This window comes from Pan paniscus, chromosome 20 (genome assembly GCF_029289425.2).
Source record: "Pan paniscus chromosome 20, NHGRI_mPanPan1-v2.0_pri, whole genome shotgun sequence".
Taxonomy (NCBI): Eukaryota; Metazoa; Chordata; class Mammalia; order Primates; family Hominidae; genus Pan; species Pan paniscus.
The window spans coordinates 18,296,700-18,319,856 of record NC_073269.2 but is presented as its reverse complement, the minus strand read 5'-3'; the positions used below and the strand labels follow the sequence as shown (position 1 = coordinate 18,319,856).

The 23,157-nt window shown below is 46.0% G+C and overlaps 1 protein-coding gene across 10 annotated transcripts in view; it reads left to right on the top strand.

Moving 5' to 3' along the window:
• The window catches only part of CACNA1A (calcium voltage-gated channel subunit alpha1 A), a 418,969-nt gene that overhangs the window by 235,725 nt on the left and 160,087 nt on the right, over positions 1-23,157 (top strand). For all 10 annotated transcript variants that reach the window (XM_034945842.3, XM_034945843.3, XM_055103184.2 and 7 more), the window contains exons 6-7: positions 16,239-16,330; positions 22,387-22,539. In XM_034945842.3, coding sequence (XP_034801733.3) covers positions 16,239-16,330; positions 22,387-22,539 — 245 coding nt within the window. The remainder of the gene's footprint in view (positions 1-16,238; positions 16,331-22,386; positions 22,540-23,157) is intronic.

The following is a 23,157-nucleotide window of genomic DNA, read 5'->3' as shown; positions in this document are numbered from 1 at the left end:
GCACCACATGTTAGCTGGACAAGTAGTTTAACCCCATGGATCTCAATTTCCCTACCAATGAAAGGGAGAATAGAACGAGTCCCTGGTAAGCAGCATAAAATGAGCTCTCAGAATGTAAAGTAACAAGCACACAACCTGGAAGAGAATATATTTCGTGAATATTGGCTCCTTTAATCAGCAGGTTCTGATATGACTTAGGTACAATTAAGAAAATAAAAATGGAGGTCGGGCGCAGTGGCTCATGCCTGTAATCCCAGCACTTTGGGAGGCCAAGACGGGTGGGGTGGATCACCTGAGGTCAGGAGTTCGAGAACAGGCTGGCCAACATGGTGAACCCCATCTCTACTAAAAATACAAAAATTAGCCAGGCGTGGTGGCACACGCCTGTAGTCCCAGCTACTCGGGAGGCTGAGGCAGGAGAATCATTTGAACCCAGGAGGTGGAAGTTGCAGTGAGCCCAGATTGCACCACTGAACTCCAGCCTGGGCGACAGAGTGAGATTTGTCTCAAAAACAAAAGAAGTCTGGAGGCCAGGAGGTTGGTTGCAGGGTTGGTTCCATGGCTCAACAATGTCTCCAAAGAGTCCTTCCATCTTTCCACTCTAACATCGTCACTGTAAGGACTTTCTTTAACATTTACCACTCACAGCCCCAAGACGACTGCGTCAGTTCTTTCTTTTTTTCCTTCAGACAGAGTCCCGCTCTGTCGCCCAGGCTGGAGTGCAGTGGCATGATCTCGGCTCACTGCAACCTCTGCCTCCTGGGTTCAAGCGATTCTCCTGTCTCAGCCTCCCGAGTAGCTGGGATTACAGGTGCCTGCCACTGCATCCGGCTAATTTTTTGTATTTTTTTTAGTAGAGATAGGGTTTCACCATATTGGTCAGGCTGGTCTCAAACTCCTGACCTCAGGTGGTCCACCTGCCTCGGCCTCCCAAAGGGCTGGGATTACAGGCGTGAGCCACTGTGCCCGGCCGATGACTGCCTCAGTTCTAAGGTACTTACCCAGCCATCCACGTAGACAGACACAAAAGCATCCGGCCAAAGAAGAGGGAGAGGAAGGGCTATCTCTTACCATGTGACTCATCTCACGGGGAAAAAATCCTTTTCCAGAAGCACCCAGCAGATTTTTCACCCAGATCCTGTTAGGCCTACGAATGGGTCATGTGACAAGTGCTCTTATTGCAAGGAATCTTGGGAAAAAGAGACTATTAGGCATTTTCTGCCTCTTTGATGGGAGGTGGGCTCTGCCAGCAAGGCGGGTAGTGGTGGTGGCTCTTGGATGGACAACTGTGTCTTCCATTCTTCTTCTTTTTTTTTTTTTTTTAAGAGAGAAGGTCTCACTCTGTTGCCCAGGCAGAAATGCAGTGGCACAATCACAGCTCACTGCTGCCTCGACCTGCCAGGCTCAGGTGATCCGCCCACCTTAGCCTCACGAGCAGCTGGAGGAGTGTACCACCATGGCCGGCTAATTTTTATATTTTTTGTAGAGATGGGGTCTCTTTATGTTGCCCAGGCTGGTCTTGAACTTCTGAGCTCAAACAATCCTCCTGCCTCAGCCTCCCAAAGTGCTGGGATTACAGGCATAAGCCACCACGCCGGGGCTCTCTTCTTTAAATACTGAGCCTTCCACCTCTTCTAGAATATACTTTGTTAATTATCAACCACACTTTTCTACATTTTTGCTTCATTATTCATTCAGTAAACATTTATTGAGTGCCTACTGTATGCCAGGCACAGCTTTAGGTGCTGGAGATGCTATGAACAAAACAGATGAAAATTTCTAAAAAATAAAATAAAAAATAAAAATAAATTTTGCAAAGCCAGGCACAGTGGCTTATGCCTATAGTTCTAGCTACTCAGGAGGCCGAGGCAGTAGGATCTCATGAGACTGGGAGTTTGAGTCCAGCCTGGGCTGCATAGTAGGACCCTGTCTCTAAAAAAGAAAAGAAGGCCGGGCGCAGTGGCTCATGCCTGTAATCCCAGCACTTTGGGAGGCCGAGGTGGGTGAATCGCAAGGTCAGGAGTTTGAGATCAGCCTGACCAACATGGTGAAACCCCGTCTCTACTAAAAATGTAAAAATTAGCCGGGCATGGTGGCGAGTGCCTGTAATCCCAGCTACTTGGGAGGCTGAGGCAGGAGAATCGCTTGAACCTGGGAAGCGGAGGATGCAATAAGCCGAGATCGTGCCACTGCACTCCAGCCTGGGCAACAGAATGAGACCCTGTCTCAAAAAGAAAAAAGAAAGAAAAGAAAATATCTGCCCTACGGGGATGGACATGCTAGAACATCAGAGTCCAATGGAACTTTCTGCACTGATGAAGTATGTATGTATGCACCAGCCACATGTGGCTTGGGAGCACTTAAAACGTGACTGGTACAAGCGAATTTTTCATTTAATTTAAATGAATTTAAATCTGTATTTAAATAGCTATGTGTGGCTAGTGGTTACTTTATTGGGCGGTGCAGCTCTCTAAAGGCCAAGAGATACATCATCAACTTCTCTCCCTTGACCCATATTCAGTTCTCTCCCACCCTGAAAATCTCCTCCCCTACCCAGGCTCACATTTCCAATTCTTCTCCTCTTGTTCTCCCTCAACCATCAGCCCCCGCAAGACTGACGTGACCCTGATGCCGTATGAAATGCATTCTTCATCCTTTACTCTTACTCATCTCTGTGCGGCCCTGGAGACCAGTGACCTCTCCTTTCTCAAAATACTTTATTTCTGTGTGTTTTTGTTGTTGCTGTTGTTTTTGGGGGGTTTTCTTGAGATGGAGTTTCACTCTCATCACCCAGGCTGGAGTGCAGTGGTGCGATCTCAGCTTACTGCAACCTCTGCCTCCCAGGTTCAAGCGATTCTCCTGCCTCAGCCTCCCAAGTAGCTGGGATTACAGGCACACGCCACCACGGCTGGCTAATTTTTTTGTATTTTTGGTGGAGACGGAGTTTTGCCATGTTGGCCAGGCCGATCTCGAACTCCTAACCTCAGGGGATCCACCTGCCTCGGCCTTTCAAAGTGCTGAGATTACAGGCATGAGCCACCGCACCCAGCCTCAAAATGCTTTTGAACTTGACTGTCAGGTATGCCATTCTCCACACCAGTCTCCTCCCATGTCTGTGTCTTCTCCCTCTCCACTGGGGACCCTTGGCTTTTTCCACTTCACTCATCTACCCTGGGTTATCTGGTCTTCCATAACCCTGTCCTCTGCCACACCTCACTTATTCACCCACCACAATATTTATTGAGTACCCACTAGGCCATGAAAGATGCTATACAAAAAAAGCCCCTGTCCTCGTGGAGCTGACATTCTAGAAGAAAGCATGAATAATAAATACGACTTAATAAACAGTACGGCCGGGCATGGTGGCCCACGCCTATAATCCAAACACTAAGAGACCAAGATGAGAGGATCACTTGAATCCAGGAGTTTGAGACCACCTTGGGAAACGTACTGGGACCCTGTCTCTACAAAAAAAAATATTAAAAATTAGCTGGATAGGGTGATGCATGCCTGTAGTTCCAGCTACTTGGGAGGACAAGGTGGAAGGATTGCTTGAGCCTGAGAGGTCAAGGCCGCAGTGAGCTGTGACTGTGCCACTGCACGCCAGCCTGGGTGACAGAGTGAGATCCTGTCTTAAAAATAAATAAACAAACAAACAAAAACAATATAATTCCAGAGAGTGAAGAGGCAGGATCTCTTTAGCTAGGAAGTTGAGGGATGTTCTCTCTGAGAAGGCAGAATCTGAGTTTCAACCTGAAGAATTCGAAGAGGCCAGCTAGGCAAAAGATGAGAGTTGAAGGAATGGGGACGGCAGAGGAGACAGCCAATATAGTAATTCTCAATAAAGCAGAAAGTGAGCTTTTCCTGCTGGCAGAACAGAAAGGAAGTCGGAGTGGCCAGGGTGTTGTGGGACAAGGTGGTCAGCAGGAGTCACATCACGCAAGGTCATGTGTCATGGTAGAGTTTAAATTTTACTCCAAGCCTGATGGAAGCCATTGGAAGATTTTAACTAAGGAGTGACAGAAAACTGGCATCTCAAACTCAACATGTCTACAACCCAGTTCTTGATCTTTGAAACCTTCTTCCTCCATCTTCCCCATCTCCATTGACAGCAACTTCATCCTTCAGGTAGCTCAGGCCAAAACCCTGGAGTCACCCTTGATACCTCTCTCCTGCTCCACACTCAGTCTTTCCATTGGAAGCCGTAGGGGCTGCCATATTGTTCTCCATAGCACTTCACACCGTCTGACATACTATATATTTTCCCACTATTGCTTTGTTCTTGGTAGCATCTTTAGGCACTCTCTGAATATCTGGCACATAGTACGTGCTCACTAAATCCTTGTTGAATAAATGAATGAACATCACTCCGTGGTCCTTTCAGAACCAGAGCCATTCTTCTCTTTCTTCACCACCGTTGCCCCTCACCCCGCCCAACTAGTCACAGGAGTTGAAGGATGACACAGTAGAGAACTGGGATTCTGGAGTCCTGTGGCTGGTCTGGGGTTCGAGTTCTTACTCAGTGGTAGGAACCTCCACGTGGGATTAACTTATCTGGTCTTTAGTTTCCTCCTCTGTAAAATGGGCCTCAAACTGCCAACCGCTGGGATGCAGGGAGGATTTGATGAGCCCAGGCAGGCTCCCTGGAGCACAGCAATCAATGGCAGCTATATATAAACCGGGGCCTCTTTTGTACTCCCACTGCCTTTGTCCTAGTTCCAGCCCTCATTACACCAGCCTGCTCTTGCGGCTCCCTCCTAACTTCTGCTCCATCACCACCAATCTGTCCTTTCAGCTGTCAGGCTTGTCTTCTGAACGCCAACCCTAATCACATCCCTTCCTGCTCCAAAACCTTACATGACTCTCACTGTCCACAGGACAAGACCCAGCCTCTAGTTGACAGCCTCCACTGTCCAGCTCACCCAACCTCTCCCCTACCACATACCCTGAGTGGAGCCTTCTGCCTCCATAGGGCTTTCTTAGCCAGAGAAGCCTCCCTTATCTTCCTGTTCTCCTCCTAATTCCTTCTTATCCTTCCAGGGAGGAGGCTGTGAGGTAATGCATCTTGGGAGCCAGCTGGGATTGCACAGGGTGGTGAGATTATCTGCATTTCCGAGGCTTGAACAAGTTAAGGCAATGGGAAAGGTCACACAATGAGAAAATGCAGGGCCAGGATTTAACCCGTCTGAGATGTTCTGACTGTGCTATGCTGCCTCCCCGGACATGAGCTCTGCGATAATGCTGTCCCCAGCCTGTAATCATTCCCTCTTTCATCCCTGCCTCCTCTATCCCTGGGGTCAGAGGGACTTGTAGTTGAATCTCTCACTCACTCATTGGTGTGGTCTCTCCCTAAAGCAGGGTGGAGTTTGTCTTAGCGTTATCACTGCATCCAGCGCAACCTCCCTGGTCCAGGCTTATCAGCGTTCAACTGCGTCAATGCAGTTGCCTCCTCCTCAATCTCCCAGCTTCCGGCCTTGCCCCCCAGAGAGATCGTATTTTAATACAAGTCAGATTACATCCCTCCTCCCCTCAGAACCCTCCATGGCTCACACCTTACTCAGAGAAAAAGCCAAAGTCCTCTCCACAACCCACAAAGCCCTGCACCATCCATCACCTCCCTGCCTTCGTCCCCTCACACCCTCCCCCTTGCTCACTCTGCTTCAGCCACACCAACTCATCACTGTTTCTCAAATACACCAGGCATGGCCTAGCTATTAAATGCATGGTCCAGCCTGGTGCATTTGAAGAACACGGATGAATTGGTGTGTCTGGAACAGAGTGAGTGAGGGGGAGAGCAGGAGGAGGAGCTTTGCACCAGCTGGACCTTTGCACCGGCTGTTCCCTTTGCCTAGAGTTTTCCCTGACATATTCATATGGCTCACTGTCTTGCTTCCCTTGCTTTCTCCCAGTCTTTATTCAAATGTCTATTTCTCTGCACTTGTGCTGTTTGATACAGTCACCGCTGGCCACATGTGACCTTTGAGCACTTCAGTTGAAACACATGAAAGTGTAGAATATTGACCAGATTCCGAGGAAAACCATGTGCAAAATATCTTTTATCTCTTAAGATACAGGGTCTCGCTCTGTCTTCCAGCCTGGAATGCAGTGGCACGATCACAGCTCACTGCAGCCTCAAAATCCCAAACTCAAGTGGTCCTCCCACCAACAGCCTCCCGAGTAGCTGGGATTACAGGCACACACCACAATGCCCCGCCAATTTTTTTAATTGTTATTATTTTTTTTAATAGCAACAAGGTCTTGCCATGTTGCTCAGGCTGGTCTGGAACTCCTGGCCTCAAGCGATCCTCCTGCCTCAGCCTCCCGAGTAGCTGAGATTACAGGCAGGAGCTTTTGTGCCCAGCAGGTCTACAATCTTCTTAGAATGCTTCAGGCTGGGCATAGTGGCTCATGCCTCAAATACCAGCACTTTGGGAGGCCAAAGCAGGCAGATTGCTTGAGCTCAGGAGTTCGAGACCAGCCTGGGCAATATGGTAAAACCCTGTCTCTCCAAAAAAAATACAAAAATTAGCTGGGCTTGGTGGCTCCCACCTGTAGTCCCAGCTACTTAGGAGGCTGAGGAAGGAAGATCACCTGAGCCCAGGAGGCGGAGGTTGCAGTGAGCCAAGATTGAGCCACTGCACTCCAGCCTAGACAACAGGGAGACCCTGTCTCAAAATAAATAAATAAATAAATAAACAAACAAACAAACAAACAAACCAATAAATGAATTTTACCTGTTTGTTTTTACTTTTTTAATGTGGCTACTAGCAAAGTTTAATTTTTTTTTTTTTTTTTTTTTTGAGACAGAGTCACGCTCTGTCACCCAGGCTGGAGTGCAGTGGTGTGATCTTGGCTCACTGCAACCTCCACCTCATGGGTTCAAGCAGTTCGCCTGCCTCTGCCTCTGAGTAGCTGGGATTACAGATGCCCACCGCCACGCCCAGCTAATTTTTTGCATTTTTAGTAGAGATGGAGTTTCGCCATGTTGGCCAGGCTGGTCTCGAACTCCTGGCCTCAAGTGATCTGCCTGCCTCAGCCTCCCAAAGTGCTGGGATTACAGGCATGAGCCACCGTGCCGGGCTATAAAATTTCATAAGTAGCTCTTAATAGATTTCTCCTGGGCAGTGCTGGTCTAAACACTTTTTTTTTTGAGACGGCATCTTGCTCTGTCACCAGGCTGGAGTGCAGTGGCGCAATCTCTGCTCACTGCATCCTCTGTCACCCGGGTTCAAGCGGTTCTCCTGCCTTAGCCTCCCAAGTAGCTGGGACTACAGACGCCCGCCACCACGCCCAGCTAATTTTTGTATTTTTAGTAGAGACGGGTTTTCACCATATTGGCCAGGCTGGTCTCGAACTCCTGACCTTGTGATCTGCCAGCCTCGGCCTCCCAAAGTGTTGGGATTACAGGTGTGAGCCACCGCGCCCGGCCCTGTAACACTTTTAACACTGAACTGTTTGCCTTCCAGGTGGTAAAGAGCAGGTGCCTTTACTGATAGAAATGTCACCACTCCCTTCATCCCACCAGCCCCATGTCACTGACGCGTCCTTTCCCCTTGCTCTGTGGTAACTTTCTCCTAAGCACTCATCGCCCTAACATCTGTCATACAGGTATACCTCAGAGACACTGCTGGTTTGGTTCCAGGTCGCCATAACGAAGCGAATATTGCAATAAAGGGAGTCGTGCCTTTTTTGGTTTCCCAGTGCACATAAAAGTTATGCTTACACTATAGTCTATTAAGTGCATGACAGCATTATGTCTAAAAAAAATGTACATACCTTAATTTTAAAATCCATCAAGGCTGAGCACAGTGGCTTGTAATCCCAACACTTTGGGAGGCCAAGGCAGGAGGATTGCTTGAGCCCAGGGATTTGAAACCAGGCAACAAAGTGAAACCCCGTTTCTACAAAAAAATTCTTTTTAAAAATAGCTGGGTATGGTGACGCATGCCTGTGGTCCCAGCTACATGAGAGGCTGAGGTGGGAGGCTCACTTGAGCCTGAGAGATTGAGACTGCAGTGAGCTATGATCACACCACTGCACTCTAGCCTGGGGGACAGAGTGAGACCATATCTCTCAACAAAAATTTAAAAAAAAAAAAAAAAGGCTGGGCACAGTGGCTCATGCCTGTAATCCCAACAGTTTGTGAGGCCAAGGTGGGGTGGATCACTTGAGGTCAGGAGTTCAAAACCAGCCCAGCCAACATGGTGAAACCCCGTCTCTATGAAAAATACAAAAAATAGCCGGGTGTGGTGGTGCACACCTATAAGCCCAGCTACTCGGGAGGCTGAGGCACGAGAATTGCTTGAACCTGGGAGGCGGGGGGAGATTGCAGTGAGCCGAGATTGCACTGCTGCACTCCAGCCTGGGTGACAGACTGAGACTCTGTCTCAAAAAATAAATAAATAAATAAATAAATAAATGTTTTATTACTAAAAAAGTTAACAATCATCTGAGCCTTCAGTGAGTCCTCATCTTGCTGGTGAAGGGTCACTGGCTCAGTGTTGATGGGTGCTGACTGATCGTGGGGGTGGTTGCTGAAGATTGGGGTGCCTGTGACATTTTCTTAAAATAAGACAAGAAAGTTTTCTGCATCCATCGACTCTTCCTTTCACGAAAGATTTCTCTAGCATGAGATGCTTGTTGACAGCAATTTTACCCACAGTAGAACTTTTTTCAAAATTGGAGTCAGTTCTTTCAAACCCTGCCACTGCTTTGTCAACTAAGTTTATGTCATATTCTAAATCCCATGTTGTCATTTTAACAATGTTCACAGAATTTTCACCAGGAGTAGAATCCATCCCAAGAAATCACTTTCTTTGCTCTTCCATAACAAGTAACTCCTCATGCATTGAAGTTTGATCATGAGGCTGCAGCAATTCAGTCACATCTTCAAGCTCCACTTCTAATTCTAGTTCTCTTGCTATTTCCATCACATCTGCAGTGTCTTCCTCCAGTGAAGTCTTGAACTCCTCAAAGTCATCCATGAGGATTGGAATTGACTTCCTCAAAATTCCTATTAATGTTGATATTTTGACCTGTTCCCATGAATCACAGATGTTCTTTTTGTTGTTTGTTTGTTGTGGATTTTTTTTTATTTTTAATTGAGTTGAGGTCTTACTGTGTTGCCCAGACTGGTCTTGAACTCTTGGCCTCAAGTGATCCTCCTGCCTTGATCTCCCTAAGTGCTGGGATTACAGGCATGAGCCACTGGAACCAGCCACAAATGTTCCTAATGGTATCTAGAATGGTGAATGCTTTTCAGAAAGTTTTCAATTTCCTTTGCCCAGATGCATCAAAGGAATTTATCTACGGCAGCTATAGCCTTATGAAATATATCCCTTAAATCATAAGACTTGAAATACAGAATTACTTCTTGATCCATGGGCTACAGAATGAATGTTGTGGCTGGGCATGGTGGCTCACACCTGTAATCCCAGCACTTTGGGAGGCTGAGGCAGGTGGGTAACTTGAGGTCGGGAGTTCAAGACCAGCCTGGTCAATATGGTGAAACCCCATCACTACTAAAAATACAAAAATTAGCTGGGCATGGTGGCGTATGACTGTAATCCCAGCCACTTGGGAGGCTGAGGCAGGAGAATTGCTTGAACCCCCAGAAGACGGAGGTTGCAGTGAGCCAAGATCACACCACTGCAGCGACAGAGTGAGACTCTAAAAAAAAAAAAAAAAGTGTTGTGTTAGAAGGCATAAAAACAACACTCATCTTCTTGTACATGCCCATCAGAGGTCCTGGATAACCAGTGCATTGTTAGCAGTAATATTTTGAAAGAAATCTTTTTTCTGGCTGGGTACAGTGGCTCGCACCTGTAATCCCACCAGTTTGGGAGGCCGAGGCATGTGGATCACCTGAGGTCGGGAGTTCAAGACCAGCCTGGCCAACATGGTGAAACCCCAACTCTACTAAAAATACAAAAAAATTAGCCAGGCATGGTAGCAGGTGCCTGTAATCCCAGCTACCCTGGAGGCTGAGGCAGGAGAATCGCTTGAACCTGGGAGTCAGAGGTTGCAGTGAGCTGAGGTCGTGCCATTGCACTCCAGCCTGGGCAACAAGAGTGCGACTTCATCTAAAATACATACATATATATATATTATAATATATATATAACATATATGTTATATGTGATATATAAATTATATATAACATATATTATATGTAATATAAATTATATATCACATATAACATATTATGTGTAATATATATCACATATACATGTATTATGTGTCATATATCACATATAACATGTGTTATATATCACATATAACATATATTATGTGTTGTATATATCACATATAACATATTTTATGTGTTGTATATATCACACATAACATATTGTGTTATATATATCACATATAACATATATTATGTGTTATATATATCACATATAACATATTGTGTTATATATATCACATATAACATATATTGTGTTATATATATCACATATAACATATATTGTGTTATATATATCACATATAACATATATTGTGTTATCTATATCACATATAACATATATTGTGTTATCTATATCACATATAACATATATTGTGTTATCTATATCACATATAACATATTATGTGTTATCTATATCACATATAACATATTATGTGTTATATATATCACATATAACATATTATGTGTTATATATATCACATATAACATATTATGTGTTATATATATCACATATAACATATTATGTGTTATATATATCACATATAACATATTATGTGTTATATATATCACATATAACATATTATGTGTTATATATATCACATATAACATATTATGTGTTATATATATCACATATAACATATTATGTGTTATATATATCACATATAACATATTATGTGTTATATATATCACATATAACATATTATGTGTTATATATATCACATATAACATATTATGTGTTATATATATCACATATAACATATTATGTGTTATATATATCACATATAACATATTATGTGTTATATATATCACATATAACATATTATGTGTTATATATATCACATATAACATATTATGTGTTATATATATCACATATAACATATATTATGTGTTATATATATCACATATAACATATATTATGTGTTATATATATCACATATAACATATATTATGTGTTATATATATCACATATAACATATATTATGTGTTATATATAACATATTGTGTTATGTATCGTATATAACATATTGTGTTATGTATCGTATATAACATATTGTGTTATATATCGTATATAACATATTGTGTTATATATCGTATATAACATATTATGTGTTATATATATCGTATATAACATATATATTATGTGTAATGTATCATATATAATATATTATGTGTAGTATATCATATATAACATATATATTATGTGTAGTGTGTTATATATAACATATATTATGTGTTATATATAACATATATTATGTGTTATATATATTATATATATATATTTTTTTTTTCTGAGTAGATCTCAACAGTGGGCTTAAAATATCAGTTATCCATGCTATAAACAGATGGGCTGTCATTCAGTCTTCATTGTTCCATTTATAGAGCACAGGCAGAGTAGATTCAGCATAATTCTTAAGACCTTAGGACTTTAGGAATGGTAAGTGAGCATTGGTTTCAACTTAAAGTCACCAGGAGCACTAGCTCCTAACAAGAGTCAGCCTGTCCTTTGAAGCTTTGAAGCCAGGCATTGACTTCTCCTCTCTAGCTATGAAAGTCCTAGATGGCAACGTCTTCCAATAGGGCATTTTGTCTACATTAAAAATCTATTATTCAGTGTTGCCAGCTTCATTAATAATCTCAGCTAGATCTTCTGGATAACTTACTGCAGCTTCTCCATCAGCACTTATCACTTCACCTTGCACTTTTATATTATGGGGACACCTTCTTTCCTTAAACCTCATGAACCAAGATCTTCTAGCTTCAGATTTTTCTTCTGCACTTCCCCACCTCTCTCAGTCTTCACAGACTTAAAGAGAGTTAAGGGCTTGCTGTGGATTAGGCTTTGGCTTAAGGGAATGTTGTGGCTGGTTTGATCTTCTATCCAGACCACTAAAACTTTCTCCATGTCAGCAAGAAGCCTGTCTTACTTTCTTATCATTCATGTGTTTACTAGAGTAGCCCTTTTAATTTCCTTCAGTAATTTTTCCTTTGCATTCACAACTTGGCTAACCTCTAGCTTATGGCCTCTTGTTTGTTTGTTTGTTTTGTTTTTGAGACAGGGTCTCACTCCGTTGCCCAGGCTGGAGTGCAGTGGTGCGATCACCGCTCACTGCAGCCTTGACTTCCTGGGACCAGGTGATCCTCCCACCTCAGCCTCCTAAGTAGCTGAGACCACAGGTGTGCACCACCACACCCAGCTAATTTTTTTATTTTCTGTAGAGATAGGGTCTCCCTATTTTGCCCAGGCTAGTCTCAAACTCCTAGGCTCAAGCCGTCCTCTCACCTCAGCCTCCCAAAATGCTGGGATTACAGGCATGAGCCACCATCCCTGGCCCTATCTCAGCTTTTGACACGCCTTCCTCACTGTGTTTAATCATTTCTAGCTTTTAATTTAAAGTGAGAGACGTGCAACTCTTCCTTTCACTTGAGCACTTAAAGGCCATTGTACGGTTATACACTGACCTAATTTCAATATTGTTATGTCTCGGGGAATAGGAAGGCCCAAGGAAAGCGGGAGAGATGGGGAAATGGCCAGTTGGCAGAACGATCAGAACACACACAACATTTATCGATCAAGTTTGCCATCTTCTATGGATGTGGTTCGTGGCGCCCCCAAACAATGACTATAGTCACATCAAAGATCACTGATCACAGACCACCATAACAGATGTAATAATTATGTAAAAGTTTGAAATACCATACGAATTACCAGAGTGTGACACAGAGACGCAAAGTGAGCACACGCTGTTGGAAAAAAAATGGCCCTGATACACTTCCTTGACGCAGGGTTGCCACAAATCTTCAATTTGTAAGAAACACAATATCTGCAAATTGCAATAAAGCAAAGCACAGTGAAATGAAGTCTGCCTCGGCCGGTGTGGTGGCTCACGTCCATAATCCCAGCACTTTGGGAGGCCAAGGCAAGAGGATCCCTTGAGCCCAGGAGTTGGAGGCCAGCCTGGGCAACACAGGGAGACTCCATCTCTAAAACAAAACAAAACAAAGCCTGCTTATATTTATTGGGTTTACTCTCAGTCTCCCCCACACAGAGTAGGGCCTGGCTTGTTATTAGTGCTCAGTTAATGTTTGTGAAGTGAAATACTAAGGACTTAACCACTGCCTGTTCTTTGCTGTTCATGCCCTGACAGCTTTTATCTGCCAGCACAGAAGAAAACAAGGTGCAAGAAGAGAATAGTGATCTCTAAGTCAGAATTTGAGGAACCCAAATTAGTACCAGAAAGCTGGTAGGAGAAGAGAAAAATAAAGTAAATCAAATTAAAAGTTGAATGGGCCAAGTGCAGTAGCTCATACCTATAATCCCAGCACTTTGGGAGGCTGAGGTGAGAGGATCACTTGAGGCCAGGAGTTCTAGACCAGCCTGGGCAATATAGCAAGACCCCATCTCTACAAAAAAAATTTTTTAATTTTCTGAATATGTTGTTGTACACCTGTAGTCCCAGCTGCTTAGGAGGCAGAGGTGGGAGGATCGCTTGAGCCCAGGAGGTTGAGGCTGCAGTGAGCTGTTATTGCACCACTGTACTCAAGCCTGGGTGACAGAATAAGTCCCTGTCTCTAAAAATAAAAATAAATAAATTCATTTTTTGTAAAGTTGTATGTCATGGCCTCTGCCTACTCTGGCTTCATGACTTGCTGCTTGAACCTCACCATCCAAATCCCAGTGGTGACACCATGTCATTTCTTGAATTTGCCAAGCCCTCTTTCAGTCCCAAGCTCTCTGTCATGGCCACTCTCAGCCTGGAAAGTTCTTTCCCCACTAGCCAGATTTCTCCCCCTCATCTATGGGAACTTGACTTGAAGTAGGGGGAATCCCAGGCCCTGGACTAGTTAACACGACCTGCTGTGTGCCCCTCAAAGCCATTGTCTTCCTAGCTGAGAAGGCATCACACCTGCAACAGATTCACTCATTGTGTGCATGTTTTTCTTAACCACTTCTCTTCTGCATCAGCTCCACGGGGCAGGGATAGTCTCATATGTCACTCTACCCAGCACATAGGATACACTCAGACGCCCACTTGTGGATGGTGGAAAAGGTCAGCCCAACCTAATATGCCCATCTCTCCTCTAGGGGTAATCTTGAGAAAAAAAGTTGGGAACTTGCTTTGTCTTAGTTTAGGATGACCCAGAACAGATCCTGAAACAAGAATTTAGGGCAATCCTTGTGCAAGTAGTTCATCTGAGAGGTGACCCCAGAAGGGTTGGAGAAGGAGAGGGGAGGTGGGGCAAGGAAGGGTGAGTTGTCCTGTAGGCAACTGAGCTCAGTCCCACTGGGAGCCCACGTGGAACTCACATCTTAAGTGATCCAGAATGAAGGGTGAGGGAGCTGCGGTATTGATCCACCAACTCCCAGCAAACTTTGGTTGAGGGCTGCTCCCTTAAAGTTAATTCCCTGGGCCTGCCCCAGATTTGGAGACAGCCCTGAGGCAAGAGGTACAGATACCAGTTGGCCACAGACTGAAGTGTTAAGACCCAAGCCCCTGGATAAAACTGAAAAATCAAGCCAGGTGTGGGGGTTCCCACCTGTAATCCCAGCTACTCAGTAGGCTAAGGCAGGAGGATTGCTTGAGCCCAGGAGTTCAAGGCTGTAGCGAGCTATGATTGCACCACTGCATTCCAGCCTGGGCATCAGAGCAAGACCCCATGTCTAAAATAAAAATAAACTGAAAAATCCCCAAGTTATTTGCTGTGACCAACCTTCCGTTAACCACAGACCCTCTGGTATTCAGCATTTCTTGTCCATTATATGAAGTTCTGATGACAGTCTCTTTTATTGTATTGTGCCTTGACCACGCACTGTACATCACTTAGCTCTGAAATGGACATGTTCAGGAAACAGGGCCAGGAGGGACCCTGTGTTTCAACAGCAATACTTTTACAAATGAGGTCTCATGACAGGGTCTTGCTCGGAGGATTTCTATGGAAGCCTCATCCCACCTACTGCTATCATCCTTACTAACTTGCATTTACAAAAGGGACTCTTTTTGACCAGAGGCTTGGGGTCTGTAGCTGCCTTCTAGCCAGCTGATGCCGGCTGGTCCACACAGGCAGGATCACACCCAATTTTTGTTTTCTTATTTATTTCTGAATAGCTTAGCATACCGCCTGTGTGCCTGGCATTGTGCTGACCACTTTTTGTCAACTTACTGAATCCTCACAACCCTTGGAGGTATTGATACTATTGTTATCCAGGTTATACAAAAGGGGGAAACTGAGGCACAGAGCAGGGAAGTCCCTTGCCCAAGGTTACCCAACTGGAAAGTGGCAGATCTGGGATTTGAACCCATGCAGGCTGGGCTTTTAACACTGAACTACTTTCCTGCCATTTGTTAAAGAGCCACAAACCAGGCCAGGCACCATGGCTCACGCCTGTAATCCCAGCACTTTGGGAGGCCGAGGCGGGTGGATCACCTGAGGTCAGGAGTTCAAGACCAGCCTGGCCAACATGGTGAAACCCTGTCTCTACAAAAATACAAAAAAAAGTACCCGGGCATGATGGCGGGTGCGTAGTAATCCCAGCTACTCGGGAGGCTGAGGCAGGAGAATCCCTTGAACCCGGGAGGCAGAGGTTGCAGTGAGCTGAGATCGCACCATTGGAGATCGCACTCCAGCCTGGGCAACAGAGTGAGACTCTGTCTCAAAAAAATAAAATAAAATAAAATAAAGAGCCACAAACCCTGAAAGGTCTGCCATTCCCCCAGGGCCCCAGGCCACCCCACAATCTATTGTCATTGTAGGTTGTGAAATATACTGAATGTCACCCCAACCATGAGCCATGGGGAAGATTCCATTTCTCTCATTGCAACATTTGTGCAACATGAACCATCTGTTGGGGGTCTTCGTAAATCACCTTTTATCCCGTGAGGCAGGTACTGTTAAGACCATTTTACAGGTGACAAAACTGAGGCCAGTGGTGTTGAGTCACCTGCCTGTGGTCACCCAGCCAATACAGGACGGCTTGGAATCCCAAGCACCCCCGCCATACTGTCTGACCCCCAAAACCCACCCTCTGTTCTCCATTCTGGCTTCTTTCTTTCAGCATCTTGGCGACAGTTGGGACGGAGTTTGACCTACGGACGCTGAGGGCAGTTCGAGTGCTGCGGCCGCTCAAGCTGGTGTCTGGAATCCCAAGTGCGTGAGTTTCCGACCCTGACAAGGGGTTTGCTCACAGGCCCCAGGAGCCCTCAGTTTCCCCTATGCAGAGCATCTCAGGAGGCCACATCCTGCCACCAGCCTGTGTGAGGGCAGTCTCTTCTTTGGGACTCCCTATAGGGAACCCCCTAGGAATACGACTGTAGCTCCCCATGAGCTCCTGAAAGCAAACTAGGAGCCGCACCCATTTATTGAGCACCTACTGTCTATTGGGATCCATGCTAAGCACCACGTGTGATCTCATTCAGTACTCACAGCCCTATGAAGTTGATAGGACTGATGTCTCTATTTTATGGAGGGGGAAACTGAGGCTCAGAGTGGCTGAAACATTGGAGCAGGGTTTTGTGGCTGAGAAGTGGCAGAACTAGGAGTGAGCAAGTGTGACTCCAAGCCTGGGCCGTACCACTGGTGGCAATGACCATTCCCATTTAATGAGTGCCTGCTGCGTACAGGGCACTACAGAAGGACTTTACATGAATTACCTTATTTCGTCCTCACAGTCACCCAGTGAACACCCATTTTACATATGAGAAGGTTGAGGCTCAAGGAGGTTAAATTACTCACCTGAATTCTTAGAGTGGACAGTAACGAGCTCTAAAATTCATACTCATTCCTTGCTGCTTTCTCATTCTCCACAGATACATCTAGTCCCTGTTTAAGGGTGGCTGCCATATGCAGGGTCAAGATTAAGTATAGGTTGAGCCAAAAAAAAATGTAAAAAGCAAAAATAAAACAGGGCTGTCCTTTTTCTATCTTCTTGTCTTGGTTAATAATAATAATTTAGCCAGGCATGGTGGCTCATGCCTGTAATTCCAGCACTTTGGGAGGATCACTTGAGGCCACAAGTTCGAGACCAGCCTGGGCAACATTGTGAGGAACACCACCCCCCCGATATCTACAAATTTTTTCTTTTTTTTTTAGAAATTAGCCAGGTTGACTGGGCACAGTGGCTCACACCTGGAATCCCAGCACTTTGGGAGACCGAAGCGGGCAGATAGCTTGAGCTCAGGAGTTTAAGACCAGCCTGGGCAACATGGCGAAACCCCATCTCAAAAAAAAAAAAAAAAAAAAAAATTAGCAGGCATGATGGTGCACACCTGTAGTCCCAGCTACTTAAAAGGCTGAGGCAGGAGGATCTGAGCCCAGGAGGTCAAGGCTGCAGTGAGCTGTGATAGCACCACTGCACTCCAGCCTGGACAACAGAGTGAGACCTTGTCTCAAAAAAACAGACAACAAAAAGTTTAAAAACAAACAAACAATTTATAGGCTGGGTGCAGTGGCTCATGCCTATAATCCTAGCACTTTGGGAGGCCAAGGTGGATGGGTGGATCACCTGAGGTCAGGAGTTCGAGACCTGCCTGGCCAAAATGGCGAAACCCCGTCTCTACTAAAAATACAAAACTTAGCCGGGCGTGGTGGCGGGCATCTATAATCCCAGCTACTCAGGAGGCTGAGGCAGGAGAATCACTTGAACCCCGGGGGGGCGGAGGTTGCAATGAGCTGAGATCACGCCACTGCACTCCAGCCTGGATGAAAGAGTGAAACTCCGTCTCAAAAAAAGAAAAAAAAAAATTAAAAAGCACTTACTATGTGCCAGACATTATTCTAAGTATTTCCATTTTTTTAAAGTCCTTTATCCTCCCAACAAGCCTGTGAAGTAGTCTCTTTTATTATCACCATTTTACATTTTATTGGCTTCGTTCTTCCGGTTCATTGCTATCCAGGTTTAAAGAGTAAGATTTCCCAGGGGATCACCAGCAGGGTCTTTTTGTAGAAAGAAAACACTTCTATCCAAGGTCTCTGCAAGATCCCAGCAGATGCCTGCATCATATTAAATTAAGGGCCATCCCAAATCTAATAGTCAAAAGAGCCAGGTGCAGTGGCTCACACCTGTAATCCCAGCACTTTGGGAGGCCAAGGCAGGACGATTGCCTGAGGCCAGGAGTTCAAGACCAGCCTGGGCAACAAAGCGAGACCCTGTCTCTTAAAAAAAAAAATACAAAAACTAGCCAGGTGTGGTGGTGTGTACCAGTAGTCACAGGAGGGAGACTGAGATGGGAGGATCGCTTGAGCCTGGGAGTTTGAAGCTGCAGTGGGCTGTGATGGTGCCACTGCACTCAGCCTGGGCAACAAAGTGTGACCCTGTCTCAAAAAATATATATATATATTATAATAGCAATAGTAACAAGAGTCTCTGTTTAATGACCACCTATGACTTACCAGGTACTTCACTGTGTGTGAACTCTCTCATTTAATCCTATGAGGGAGGTACTATTGCAGTCCCCATTTACAGATGGTGAAGCTGAGGTTTGGAATTCACTAGTAAGCGGATGACTAGGTCAGGTTCCCTTGAAGCAGATACTTAGGTGGGTGTTCAGATGCACCTGCTTTATTGGGGGACGGCTCTTGGGAGAGACAGCAGGAGATCAGCAGGGTGGGGCTGGGGAATGGATAGAGCAGGGATGCAATTTCAGCTGGAGTGTGTGTGACACCAGAGTTGTCCTCCAACGCATGGCAAGGATGCCGGCCTTTTGTACTTCTATGGTCAGTCACTGTGGATGGGAGGTAGAGACGCAGTAGCTCCCAGATGAGATAGCTTTTGATCACCAAGGGCAATTCTACTAAGAAGAGAGGCAGCTGGGAGGCATTAGCAACCAACATCCATAGCAGCTGGAGGGCAGGTACACTAGAAAGAAAATGGGATCTTGGCCGGACACCAAGAGTATCCAGCACCTTAACCACTGCACCACGCTGCATCTGTTAGCACCCACATTACATTTTTAAGCCCTTGGAGTGGCATGGCCCCTCGAGCTATCCTGACAGCTTCCCTCTCTTACTGTGGTCTCCACCCATCAAGAGCCATGGGAAGTTCCTCCAATCAAGAAGCAAAGCCTCAGGCCATATGTTTGAACCTTCATTTTGATCATAGACTTTCCTAGTAGATACCATAGTGGTTACAAACATAGGATGTTGTCATCGTTCAGACCTGAGTTAATCAAGAAAAAAATGGTAGTGGAACCAGGTATGGTGAAGTGTGCCTGTAGTCCCACCTACTCGGGAGGCTGAGGCAGGAGGCTCACTTGTGCCCAGGAGGTCAAGGCTGCAGTGAGCCGTGATCATGCCACTGTATTCCAGCCTGGGTGACAGAGCAAGCCCATCTCAAAAAAAACAAGCCAGTGATGGGCAAAGAAATACTAACTAAGGCTGTTGCTCTGTCGCCAGGCTGGAGTGTAGTGGTGCAATCACAGCTCAGTACAGCCTCAACCTCCCCAGACTCAAGCAATCCTACCATCTCAGCCTCCCAAATAGCTGGGACTCCAGGCACACAGCACCATGCCCAGTTAATTTTTTTGTATTTTGTAGAGACAGGGTTTCACCACGCTGCTCAGGCTGGTCTGAAACTCCTGAGTTCAAGTGATCCACCCGCCTCAGCCTCCCAAAGTGCTGGGATTACAGGTGTGAGCCACCACGCTTGGCCAGCTATTATTATTATTAACATTCTTCGAGTCTTACAACAGTGGAACTTTTAGTGCAGGATGCGAATTTCAGTATTAACCCCTTCCTCTCCCAAAAGGATTTGAAGCCCAGAGTAATTCAGCCGCCATGAATGAACCATTTGTTAGATGAGAGGCTACTGGAGGCTGAGCTTGGTAGGCTAAGAGCTTGCACGGGGTCCCTGACTGATGACAATACCCCCAGATTTAGGTCTTCAGATGCCCAGTTGGGTGTGTCTTCTGTTCCACTGTGTCCCTTCGGGGACTGTTCCCTGCCTTCTTTCTTTTTGAGACGGAGTCTCGCACTGTCACCCAGGCTGGAGTGCAATGGCGCGATCTCGGCTCACTGCAAGCCCCGCCTCCCGGGTTCACACCATTCTCCTGCCTCAGCCTCCCGAGTAGCCAGGACTACAGGCGCCCACCACCACGCCCAGCTAATTTTTTTGTATTTTTAGTAGAGACGGGGTTTCACCATATTAGCCAGGATGGTCTCGATCTCCTGACCTCGTGATCTGCCCGCCTCAGCCTCCCAAAGTGCTGGGATTACAGGCGTGAGCCACCACACCTGGCCCCCTGCCTTCTTATTCACCACCATCTTTCTGAATTGGGTTGCTCAGAACAGAGAAAGCAACATCAGCACATGGGCAAACATGGGGCTTCGTTTCAGATGGACCTGGGTTCAAATCCTAGTTCTGCCTTTTTTTTTTTTTTTTTTTTTTTTTGAGACAGACCAGACTGGAATACAGTGGCATCATCTTGGCTCACTGCAACCTCTGCCTCCCAAGTTCAAGCAATTCTCCTTCCTCAGCCTCCCAAGTAGCTGGGATTACAGGCGCTGGCCACCATGCCCAGATAATTTTTTGTATTTTTAGTAGAGATGGGGTTTCACCATGTTGGCCAGACTGGTCTTGAACTCCTGACCTCAGTTAATCCGCTGGCCTCAGCTTCCCAAAGTGCTGGGATTAGAGGCATGAACCGCCGCGCCCTGCCTAGTTCTGCCATGTCTCATGCATTCTCTGGGTGAATCACAGCATCTCTGTTAGCCTTGCTTCCCACTTCTGTAAAATGGGAGTGACTTTACATATATGGCCACCTCAGGGGTTTGTCACTAGAAGCCAGTGAAATAATGTTGAGTCTGGTTCCTTGGGGTTGAAATTGGGACCGCCAACCGCTTTCCTACCCAGAGCAGCAACCAGCCTATATGGCAGCCTTTTATGAATGAGGAAAAGACGCCACCTCTTGGCAGAAAAAAAAAAAAAAATTAAGAAAATGGCTCCCTCTTCTGGGTGCAAGTTGCCCAACACCCAGGAATATGGCTCCAAAAGCAATGGACTCCCACCCCTTTCTTGCCCAAAAGATCATCAAATGGAACAGCATGTCAAATACCTTTATTAAGTACTTTAAAGTTGGCTGGGCTCGGTGGCTCATGCCTGTAATCCCAGAACTTTGGGAGGCAGAGGCTGGAAGATCGCTTGAGGTCAGGAGTTCGAGACCAGCCTGGATAACATAGTGAGACCCTGTCTCTATAAAATATATATATAGATTTATTTGAGACAGCGTCTTGCTCTGCCGCTCAGGCTGGAGCGCAGTGGCACAATCATAGCTCACTGCAGCCTTAACCTCCTGGGCTCAAGTGATCCTCCTGCCTCGGTCCCTAGAGTAGCTAGGACTACAGGCATGCACCATCATGCCTGGCTAATTAAAATAAATAAATAAATAAATACTTTAAAGTTAAAAGTGCTTTTTAAAAAATAATAAGGCCAGGCGTGGAGGCTCACGCCTGTAATCCCAGAACTTTGGGAGACCGAGGCGGGTGGATCACGAGGTCAGGAGATCGAGACCATCCTGGCTAACATGGTGAAACCCTGTCTCCACTAAAAGTACGAAAAATTAGCTGGGCCTACTCGGGAGGCTGAGGCAGGAGAATGGCGTAAACCTGGGAGGCAGAGCTTGCAGTGAGCCGAGATGGCACCACTGCACTCTAGCCTGGGCGATATAACAAGACTCTGTCTCAAAAAATAATAATAATAATAATAATAGGGGCCAGGTATGGTGGCTCACACCTATAATCCTAGCACTTTAGGAGGCTGAGGAGTTTGAGTGCTTGGAGGCCAGGGGTTTCAGGCCAGCCTGGGCAACATAGCAAGACCCCATCTCTACAAACAAGTTTTAAAACTTAACCAGGCATGGTGGTGCATGCCTGTAGTCCTAGCTATTGCAGGGACTGAGACAGGAGGATCACCTGAGCCCAGGAGGTTGAGGCTGCAGTGAGCTGTGATTGTGTCACTGTACTCCAGCCTGGGCAGCAGTGCAAAACCCTGTCTCAAAGGAAAAAAAAAACCTAGGAAGTGTTGTTCCCATGATAAGGATCAGCCTCCGTGTGGTGCTTCCTTCACCATTGCCCAATCCCCAGGTTCCTGGGTGCTTAATGTTCCCTCAGGAGCACACCTGCTTTGTCTGGGAGAGACCTGGGCGTCTTGGTGGCGGGGTTTGGGGGTACTTGCTCATGGGCTTATGGGGCCTCTCTCTGTGTCCCCCCAGGTTTACAAGTCGTCCTGAAGTCGATCATGAAGGCGATGATCCCTTTGCTGCAGATCGGCCTCCTCCTATTTTTTGCAATCCTTATTTTTGCAATCATAGGGTTAGAATTTTATATGGGAAAATTTCATACCACCTGCTTTGAAGAGGGGACAGGTAGGTCCACGGAGCATGATGCATCTTTCCAGTTTTCTCCTTCAGGGACAAGCTCTTGGGAGGATTAGGCAGGGGTGTGCTTCTTTCTCCTGGCAGCTGGGAGGACCGTCTCCTTCAGAGAGCACTACAGGAGAGGCAGTGAGTGAAATAGACTCTGAGATCTTAGCTGTTGAAAGGGGTGGGGTTCCACGGAAGGTGACCCAGCAGAGAAAGAGTTTATTTGGGAATGATCCCAGGAAGCACCATCGGGGGAATGAGGAAGTGAGCAGAGAAAGAAGGGATCTTTTAAAGAGTGTGCTATCAAGCGGGTTATCACTTAAAACTGGGACTGGATCCCCCTGGGCACCTCTGGGAGACAGCAAAGAACACACAACTCAGCTGGTCACGGTGGCTCACGCCTGTAATCCCAGCACTTTGGGGGGCCAAGGCGGGTGGATCACCTGAGATCAGGAGTCAGAGACCATCCTGGCCAACATGGTGAAACCCCATCTGTACTAAAAAATACAAAAATTAGCTGGGTGTGGTGGCAGGCACCTGTAGTCCCAATTACTCAGGAGGCTGAGGCAGGAGAATCACTTGAACCCGGGAGGCAGAAGTTGCAGTGAGCCAAGATCACAC